Source organism: Urocampus carinirostris, chromosome 11 (assembly GCF_059441175.1).
Source record: "Urocampus carinirostris isolate Australia breed hairy pipefish chromosome 11, RoL_Ucar_1.0, whole genome shotgun sequence".
Classification (NCBI taxonomy): Eukaryota; Metazoa; Chordata; class Actinopteri; order Syngnathiformes; family Syngnathidae; genus Urocampus; species Urocampus carinirostris.
The window spans coordinates 5,799,620-5,810,110 of record NC_142359.1 but is presented as its reverse complement, the minus strand read 5'-3'; the positions used below and the strand labels follow the sequence as shown (position 1 = coordinate 5,810,110).

Below are 10,491 nucleotides of genomic sequence, written 5' to 3'. Positions count from 1 at the left end.
TCTTTTTTTAAATTAAACTCAATTTCAAGTGTTTATTGTCATATGCACAGTAAAGTTGCGAGCGAAAAAGAAAATAGAAACTAAAGAATGGTTGGCATTTCTTGAATCCCAAGACTTTAACCTTCCGAATGATATTTGGAACGATGCATTTGAGTGACATCGTACGGACACAGCATCCGCACGTGTCTGAGACACGTATTTGCTTCTTTGCAAGCTTTCGGAATGTTAAGGGGGTAATAAGTTGGACTGAACTATCTGACTGTTTTGTTGACGTTCCCATTGTAGCGCCTTATAATCCGGTGCGCCTTATGTATGGAAGATATAGGACCAAAAACTATTTTTTGGGGGTGCGCCCTATAACCCGGTGCAACCATTTTTTTTCTCCGTCCCGGCAACAGCGCACATTTTTTGAAACCAATGCAGCAGGCGACTCAAAACAATAGCCGATTTCTGATCGAAACAGTCAAAAATTGGACAAAAAGAGGTGTTACCATTTTATGATTCACGATTGTTACGAGAAAACTTTTTTTAGTACACAAAACGAGAAACTTCAAACCAACGTTCGGTTTCCTCTTAGCAACGTCATCGTCGGACTGCAGACCTTTCTAAACCTATTTTGCCGACTAAAATCTTGACGGCTCAAATTGTAGACGATGGTATTCTTTTCAACGCCGACAGAGATCATAGGACACGCCAAGACATATTTCTGTACGTCACACACGCAAACACAGCAATTTGCTAACAATAAGAGAACGACTTTTTTTGAAATGTTCACAAAATAATATAAATACGGTCTGTCCTGGTGCATCGTCTAAATTGCATCATGTCCAGTTTTGATGAAGTCAGGACCAGATCTTCTTATCTAAAACACCTCCGATACTTCCTTGGAACTCTAAAAAAAGACAAAAAGTTTATCACCAGTGACACCTAAAACAAAGTACAGAAATCCCTCATTTTGGCGGTTTATTTTTGTTTCTGCAGCAGACAACACACAGCAAATGCTTTCACTAAGGCAGGTTGCGGGGGATGTGTGTGTGTTGAGTGGGCGTGACTGTGTGCTCGGCTGTGATAGGCTGGAGAGTCAAACAGCCAAAGTGTGCGAGTAAATGTACTCACCCGAAAAACTGCAATAGTATTTGAGCAGCTTGATACATTGAAAAAAAACCCTCATCATTTAAGTCAGACTGAAGAAAGTCAGAAGCGCGCAAAGAAATGCTGATCACCACCAGGTGCTCCGTGGATTGTTATTGGGTCCGGGAAGTGACAGAGGCGGCGTCAGGAGAGGAAGTAAAAGTGGGGTTGCAGGTCCGGCCTAATGCTGCGGCTAGGCTATTTTACAACTCTCACAAAAGCCACCCCTGCCAAGCAGATCCATTACCCAAGAAACGGGGGAAATATTTGTGACTGTTGTATTTTATTCATCACGGCCATGTGGCTCAATCAGAGGATCCTCGATGCAGCTAACCTGCTGCTCTCTACATTGCTGTCTTACACTGAAAGGAGAAGCCGTTCAATTTCATTACACTTTTGTATATCGACAATCTACAAGACCCCATTCATTTAACTGAAATTCTGTGTTTTTAATCGTAGATCTATAATTGCGAAGGACTTTATATTTTGTACGATCAAATACAAATTACATTTAATGCAAAAGATATTCACTGGCTGAGCTGTGGGGCAGGTCATTGCGACCTAGTGGAGGATGATTTTTTTCAACAGCAGGAACTGGGACAAGGGCTGACGCAAGAGAAGCCTCTGTGACGCAGGAAGGCAGCCATAGTTTGGAGAAGTTGTTCTGATAAGCTCTGCTGATATGAGTTTTTTAGACATAGCGACGCCCTTTGGCGAGGAGGTGGTGAAACTGGCACCTGGCGCGCCCATGGGAAGAGCCGACACGCCAGCTTGGGAGAGAGGCGTGGGCAGAGGAAGAACTTCAGAAGATCGAGGGACAATCGAGAGAGGAGGCTCGACGAAGACTAATTTGATGGAATTCACTTCGTTTATTATTTAAGAATTTAAATCTGCCCCCTAGTGGCCTTGGGGGTATGGCTGGGAGGTTGTGGTTCAAGCCTCGGCCGAGTCATACCTAAGACTTAAACCTTGGTACCCGTTGCCTCCCTGCTTTGCGTTCAGCATTAGGGGTTGGAATTGGGGGGTTTGGTCACCTAATGACTTTCAACACCTCAGTTGGGTTGAGCGAGGGGGCTGGGAATCCCCTCCTCTGAATCAATGTCCCAAAAAGAGTCAGAAATGACTCTAGCCACCTCCCAGTAGGGGGATATGGCTGTGGTATATATATATATATATATATATATATATATATATATATAAATATAAATCTGCCCCCGTGTGGAAATGCCGGTGTCTTGTTCATTTTTCCATAAAGAAACGAGCATACATTGTTAGGCGAATGTAAGTTGTGTTTGGTTAATGGAGTCAGATAACTAATTCGAACAATTTGGTAAACGCTACATTTTTAATAGTTTATTTCCTAACAATTGTTATTTTGTTACGGTCGTATATATTATCGGTCAAAGATATCTAATAATTAAATAAATGCAGGATTTCTTGCGAAAAACGAAGGATGACTGTACCTTGAAGTATGCAACAAGGTAACAGTGAGGTGAGATCTTCTTGACTATTTCCCCTTGGTGGCCGTGCTCCTCCTCTGCTGAGACACACTGTAAATCTCCTGAAGCTGCGATTTTTGGTCATCACTCAGAGGACCTGTCAAACGCTGGTACCAAGCCACATCTGTATTTTGGACCCCTAACAGGAAGCAGGAAAAAATGGATTTGCATTAAGAGAAACATGGTTGATGACCCTCAATTCCAGACTAAAGCAGCCGATTAAAAGCCGCAATCGCAAATATAAGGGAGAAACAGAACTTGTTTTTTGTATAAGCCGCACCAGATTATAAGCCGCAGTCTTAAACAGAAATAAAATTAGACGATTCACGTCCGTTTCTTACATTTTTTAAAAATCAGCGGGAAAATGTCTGGTCATGGGCAAATTCAAGCACTTTCAAGGCCGATCTTACAAATTTTCCAGTACCTTTAAAGGAAGAAATCCAGCCATGGTAGAAATACAGTTTTTTTGTTCTTGACTTTGCTTCTAGTATATTCTTTGTGCTATTTCTAAATGTTCTTATTTATGATCTTTTTGTGTCAACGGGCTGCTATAAACTGACATGAATTCTGCTACGTCACACTTGTTCACAAACACAAAAAGGCTCAATGGGTGTTGGGTAAAAATGGGATTCAATATAGAAAATGGTGTACTCATTTTAATGATATTGCTCCAAAGCAGAGCACATTTTATCTTTCGATCGAATCTTGATATTTTGCTTTTTTCATACTTATTGTAATCTCTATTGTTTGCCCATTTTTGGAGGATCTATGTCCGAATTCTAAATAGTTATTTTTTTGTGCATGTTATCATTTATCAATAGCACTGAAGAGTTAATATTTTTAATCTATATTTTATTGCTTGCAATTTCAGGGATTTTGTATTGTTTGTGTTGCTCAGTGTGTAAAAGCTAAAATTCTTTTGTATTTTAATCAACAATATATGTATTTACTGTATATTTCATTTGTTTTTATTAGGGACCCTCTCCAAATCTTTAAAATACTAATTGCTAAAAAAAAATGATGGATAATGTTTCATTAATATCGATAATAGTTAAAAAAAAAGTGAGAAGACGAAAGACCCAGCTCTCTCATTGAGCTGAACCAAAAAAGCGAGTGTTCTAAAAAGAGCTGTCCTCTTGGGTGTGACGAGTAGGGGGCAGTGATAGCCTCATTTTCACACACTTTAAAAAAAAATGTCATTATGTATTCCTTGGTCTAGAAAGTCAGACTGCCAAGAAACGCGGCAATGGCCACAATTTTAAGCACTTCACCAGAAATTCAAACATTTTCCTGACCTTGAAAACACAACATTAAAATGGAAGCATTTCAAAGATGTCACGCCCCTAAACAAACCCCGTCTAGTTCAGAAAAGTAACACATAGAGCTGTTTTTCAGACCGCTTCTGCAGCTGTCAATCTTGACATCAACCAGCGCAGAAATCTCAGAAGCCTGTACAATCACAACAGCCTGTACTCATGCTGAGCCATCGATCTTAAGCTCTCCCATCCCTCGCGCATGTGACAGAAGTGATAGAGGAGACGAAGTGTTCCTACATAAATAATCATTTTACACTAATGCTTGGAATCATTCTAACAAGTGGTGTCGGCTGATTGAGTGTTAGTGTGGTTGCAACTGTATTTTTCAGGTATGTTTTTCCTATCTGGGGGAAACCGGTGACATCATATGAGATAGATATATATAGATAGATAGAGATATATAGATAGAGAGAGAGGGATAGAGAGAGATAGAGAGACATATGAATAGAGATAGATAGATAGAGATAGAGAGAGAGCAATATAGATAGATAGAGACATAGAGATAGAAAGATAGATAGAGATAGAGGAATAGATATAGAGAGATAGAGCAAGAGAGAGAGAAAGATAGATAGAGATTAAGGGGGAAAGAGAGAGACAGATAGATAGAAAGAGATAGATAGATAGAGATGGATAGATAGATAGATAGAGAGAGAGATAGATAGAGATATATAGATAGGGATAGAGAGATAGAGATAGCTAGACAGATAGATACTTTATTTATCCCGTAGGGAAATCCACACTTCCAGCAGTATACTTGTCTAGAAAAAAAAATAATAAAATAAAAAATATAGAATACAAAAATACCCAATATAACGTGTTTATATAGAGTATTTCAATAGTGCTACGGAAAATACACACTGTCATAAAAATAGGGTAATACGCAAATGTGGGGGTGGGGTTGAATGTGGGCTTTTACTCGCCCGGGTGGAGTTAAAGAGCCTCATGGCATGAGGAAGAAATGATCTCCTCAGTCTGTCCATGGGACTGTTATACTGTTATCAGTCTGATGATTATGTGGTACCCCCTTCCTTATTAGCAACTAGTGTCTGCATGTATGATGACTTTTTTATGTAGTAGTAGCAATGGTTGGTCTCCTCTCTATAACTGTCATGTGTGCAAGGGATGGGAGAGCTTAAAATCAGACGCACGACTCAGTATGTGTACAGGGTGTTTTGATTGGACAGACTTTTTAATGTTAGTCAGAACAGTGCATTGAGTTTTGTTTTAAGAATGTTGTTGTCACACTCCTGCGTATCAAAGCGGCGCTGCCACGAGCGGCTGCCTTTTCCAGCAGCTGCCCTATTGTTTTATTGTCTGCTCCAACCTTCGGTGTTTTTTCTTCCCGTTTTGACAACTACACTATGGATTACTTTTATCCTATGGACATGGGTTTTAGCGCACAAAAATGCGTCTAATCAAGGAATCAACTCCTTGCCCTGAAGAATTCTCGTGCCGGCGTGATGAAGGGGCCTATCGTGGAAGAAGAGCCGGAGCTAGCTAAGCGGCTAGCGGCGTTATAAGTCTTCGGTACCATCCGTAATCATGGTAAATGCGAACTCACCACCAAATAAGATCATCGAGTGCTGGTGGAAAACATCGAAGCGCACAGGGAGCGCAGTTGCTGTGTTTTGCGGAAACGTGGCTCACGTTTAGCATTCCGGACGCTAACGTGTAGCCACCCGGAGCTATCCGGCTTCAACGCCGCTATACAGAGACACGAAAGCTGGGGGGAATCGGAGAGGAGGCGGACTTGCTAACACGAGGTGGTGTATCCCTGGATTTTCACAAAGAAAAGATTTCCATCTGCCACAGGGATGTTGAACTTTTGGACTAGCGTGACGTCATCCACTCCGCTACAAGCACCCCTAGGGCATCATGTTAATCTGTTAATAAACAACGGGGTAGACTGCTGGAAGTGTGAATTTCCCTACGGGGATGAATAAAGTATCTATCTATCTATCTATGTAAATCTATCCAATATTGACTGCTGCGTAATTGATTAAGATTGTCCTCTGCCGACAGATCCTGTAAACGAATGTCTTAATCATGGCACGACAAAATGTGTCACTTTTCTGTATTTGACGTTTCCCCGCTGATCAAAAATGTGAAAAAATGGATATAAATGAGGTCTTTTTTTGCTGTTCAAGCCAGAGGCTTAGAATCCGGGGTTGAAATTTGCGCATGCGGACGGAATTGGTATGACAAGCATAGAAAAAGAAAATTGAAAAATTGGACTCACTGAGTAGGGCAGCTGCAAAGAACTGATATTCATCGATGCCGTTGTCGTAATCCAGGGGTGTGCTGTACTCTTCCAGGGGTGTCCCTTCCAACCAATTCTCATCGTCCCAGTCGTCGTCTTCGTCGGTGCTCTCGTCTCCCTGGCCCATCGGTACGCCGGCTTGCTGCTGCTCGTGGCCGCGTTTCTCGTCCACCTCGTCCTCGTCACTCGGAATCTCCTCTGCGATTGCACAACAGTAGGGATTTGATGACGATGGCGGCGCGCACGGACGCAGAGGCTCACAGCTCTTCAGCTAATGTTCTGTTTATTACCGTTCTCTTGTACTTTGTGCTTTCTTTTCTGGACACGTTTGGCCAATAATACCGAGAGTCGGGAGGAACTTATAAAATTGGGTCTTCGTCTAAATGGACTTTTTGGGCACTTTTTATACCACCTTTGATATCCCGCAAGAAACACAAAGGCTTGCGGGATGTCCGTGGGTGGCCGACCCACTTACGGATCGGCGTAGGGATCGCAAACAAAAGCGGGGCTGTGGCTCAGGTCACGGTGCTAGGTCAAGGGAGCTACATCGGCGAAATGGCAGAGAAGTACACGAAGATGATGGAATTGTGTCTAATTCCACCAATATTTCTTCATCGATCTTGCCAGTCAATTGACGCCTGAGACTCAACACGCCCGAACGGCGACATCTTGTGACGATCTCTACAAAGACTTCAGCTAAGTTACCCCGATTTTAGCTAACCTGCATTGGCTCCCTGTTAGCTTAAGATGTGATTTGAAGGTTCTGTTGGTAGTAAACCAAATCATGCATGGAATTGCTCCCTCATTTCATTTACCCCTATGTTCCAGTCCGGAGCCTTCGCTCTGAAAACGCTGGTCTACTAGGGTATCCCAAGAGTCAAGAAGAGATCTTACATGAGTGTAATTTCCATTGAGAGTCGCTCAGGTGCAATAGTAAGTCTGTATCGTAAACATATGGCGCTTTTCCACCTTTCGCCTTGCCATTTTCGGTTTTCCATTATGAAAAAGTACCTAGTTCTAACTCCTCAGGTTTACGACCTTTATCGAGGCCCCAGGGGCTAAAACGTCACACGGGTCACTGTCGACCTTCCATTTGTCAGAAAGCATCTTCCCCGAGACCAGATCCAAAACAAATCGCCACCATTGTGTCGCGTTTCACCGTGACAAAAACGACTTTTCCGAGTTGTAACGACCTGTAATTCTACAGTTGGCGAGCTGCAGTCGATGGAACTAAATTGTAATGGTTCTGACTGCTGGGTATTAAGCTATAGGATAAGCTAACGTCCGTAGCCAATATAAGCATGTGTGCTCATCGATGGTAGACCATGAAAAAAAAAAAAATCACATAGCTGGTCTTGAAAATCAGCTTTTTGGTAAATTTAGGAAAGAAAAAATCTGATGAGCTGCAACTCGGGACTATTCGAAATCGAAAATAGTCGCTAGTTGCGGCTATGCACAACAGCAAGGAATCCGAAATGATGGATTGTTCCGTGCACATCAAACACATGGTAAGATGATGATTGCAAAACACCCTTTTAGAAATGCCTAGGGTACAGTGCTCTCTTTTTGTATTCTACAAACTCAAAATACGTTATATGTCGAAGTGTCCTTGGGCAAGACACTGAATCCCTAAGGCCCCCAATAAGCAGGTCGGCGCCTTGAATGGCTAACGCCCTATTGGTGTGTGAGTGTGTGTGTGAATGGGTAAGTGTGAAGCACATAGTAAAGCACTTCGGGAGGTCTTCATTGACTTGACAAGCGCTATAGAAATGCAGACCCTTTACCATTTCATTGTAATTGTGCAGTTTGTATTCTTCCTTGCTGTTGTACAGTGTGATGCTCAACAAACTAATTGTTCCCCAGTGATTAAGGATCTTGTATCAGATTGGTCACAGAAACGCTGCTCCCCGTCATTGCCGACGTCCGGCTCATCTACGAAGAGCGGGATGACGCTGTACACCGAAAAACAACGGCGACCAGACGATAAAGGTGCTGTATCTTCTCAAAGTTTCTTCATTTTCCTCATGTTGAGGTTTTTGAGTTTTTCCTTGCCCTCAAGTAGGTTTTAGATCAGGGGATGGTGTCATAATAGTCTGTAATAGTAGTGATTTGCAATAATCTGTGCAGCCCTTTCAGACTCTTTGTGATTAAGGGCTATACAAATAAACTTGACTTGTATCTCATTCAGATCAGGAGGCATCTCCTGCTAATGGAATGCATGGAAAACAGTACTATCTGCTACATGTGGGGGGAGCAACCCCCTAACCAAAAAACAGGCTGGAGACAGATGGGTGTACTTGCCCAAGACACACCACAGGAAGTGGCACCCCCCCCAATGACCCTGGCGGTTAAGGGATCTGTGAGCTTTGTAGCGCTTATATTTTGGCTGCACTACACAATATAACAACATCGCGTAGTCATTTATTACACAGTGTCTCTTTAAACTATCGTATTACGGCGAGGGCACCAAACTATCGACCGAGGGCAACTGACCGTTTTGATCCACGTCCGAGCCTTTGGTGTTGGCCAGTAGGTCGGGTTTGTTGTGATGGGAAGCGGAAAGGTGCTTCAGACCCAAGAAGAGAAGCAGAACAGAAGGAAGGATTTGGGCGGCCACGTCCTCCAGGGCTGCCGGCCGGTTCGGAAGCTCCATCAGCACGCTGAGGCCGATGATGCACATCTTGCGGTCGTGGATCCTAGAATTCAAAAATGGAAGAAAAGGGCAGGATTTCACTCAAGCTGCAACGATGAGTCAACTTTTCATGAATTCCATTGTCGACTGGGCACGTTTTCCCCACTGAGTAAGGCATCTCTGCTGAGAGTCAATCATGCGCAATAGTTTTACGAGTATACAGAAATGACGGTGTCAAAATCAAGTACTGTTGTGGATGGAGTCGCCTTGCATAAGGAACGCATTAGGATACAAAGAGGGTAAATTCCAGCTTGTTTATCCCGAGTGCAAATGTCGGCGAATGTTATTAATGATCGCCCTGGCCGGACAAAAGAATGGCGTTCGTCCTGCCAAGTTTTCTTGGCAGGGAACATGCCAGGTCGAACCGACACCAGCAACAACAGTTCCTAGAAATGTGGAGTCGAAGATTACAGAACATCTGTCCGGTAGCGTGCATGTACACGTGCAAGGGGGACGGGAAAAAGTAATACTCATGTTGTATTAGGATATAAAAAGCCACCTGTCTCTGAAGATGAAGAGAGACTTCGAGATTTGCTGACGAAGTTAAATAAACGAACTCTCCCTCCCACGCCAAGACTCCGTTGCACCTTGTTGTTCAAGTATTATGGGGCACATTGCTCGGGCTGTTTCCACAATAGTACGTGTACCAAAACTTCTAAAGTTTGGGAGCATTTTAGCCTTGACACACCCAATAAAAATAACTTCCAGCAAAGTTTGCAAAGCAGATGTTGCGTATTATGGCAGTACCTCAGTGACACACCAATATCAGACAGTTCAAAAAAGGAGTCTGACTCGCCTCGGTAAGATTCAAGTGACATTCAGGCCAATACGGTTTGGACGACATGCATTGTAAATTGTATACGGGTAAATTTGGTTATTAATGATAGCTTGAGCTTTAGGTCAGATTGTGCCTGATAAACATCCATCCATTCATTATCTGTATCACTTATCCTCAGTAGGGGGTGCTGGAGCCCATCCCAGCTATCTTAGGGCAGTGTGTAGGGGACACACTGAACAGGAATTTGATTTAAACCCATGACCTCAGAACTGTTCTGTGACTGTGCTAACCACTCATCTGCCGTGCCGCTCCCGTGACAAACATGTTTAAAATGAAATGCATGTAATATTTCGCTTTAATCAGATGCTGAAACGTTATAAAAAACGACAAACTTCAGTTGTTAAAGGCCTTCAATTTGCTGAGAATCGTTAGTTTTTTTTACAGGGTTTGCAGTTGACCACTAAATGTACTTTACAAAACGCATGTATTTGTTTCCCTACTGCCTTACTGCAGCCTATACTTGGTTTGCGACAGGAATCGAACCGGGATCGTGACAGGGAGGGCTCCTACACGATCCACATGACCACTAGTCACACAGATGACATAAGAGGCAATAGCGCTCATGTTATTATCACATTCACAACAGTGTGGTCTAATGTCTATACGTATGAAAAAGAGCCTGCATACTATTTTGTTGAAAGACTTTCTGTTTTGTTTCTGTCTTTCGCAAAATTATTGAGGTTCATGTGAAGAAGTGGAGAGACTGTTTAAGCCCAGGGTGTCAAACAGGCGGCCCGCGGGCCAAATCAGGCCCG

At 42.8% G+C, this 10,491-nt stretch overlaps 1 protein-coding gene across 2 annotated transcripts in view; it reads right to left on the bottom strand.

The window, feature by feature from the left end:
* Window positions 1-482: 482 nt before the first annotated feature.
* The window catches only part of ipo8 (importin 8), a 36,293-nt gene continuing 26,284 nt past the window's right edge, over window positions 483-10,491 (bottom strand). For both annotated transcript variants that reach the window (XM_088347819.1, XM_088347820.1), the window contains 4 exons: window positions 8,700-8,902; window positions 6,186-6,404; window positions 2,595-2,769; window positions 483-892 (listed from right to left, as the gene is read on the bottom strand). In XM_088347819.1, the coding sequence (XP_088203945.1) occupies window positions 2,639-2,769; window positions 6,186-6,404; window positions 8,700-8,902 (553 nt within the window). In that variant the 3' untranslated portion in view covers window positions 483-892; window positions 2,595-2,638. The remainder of the gene's footprint in view (window positions 893-2,594; window positions 2,770-6,185; window positions 6,405-8,699; window positions 8,903-10,491) is intronic.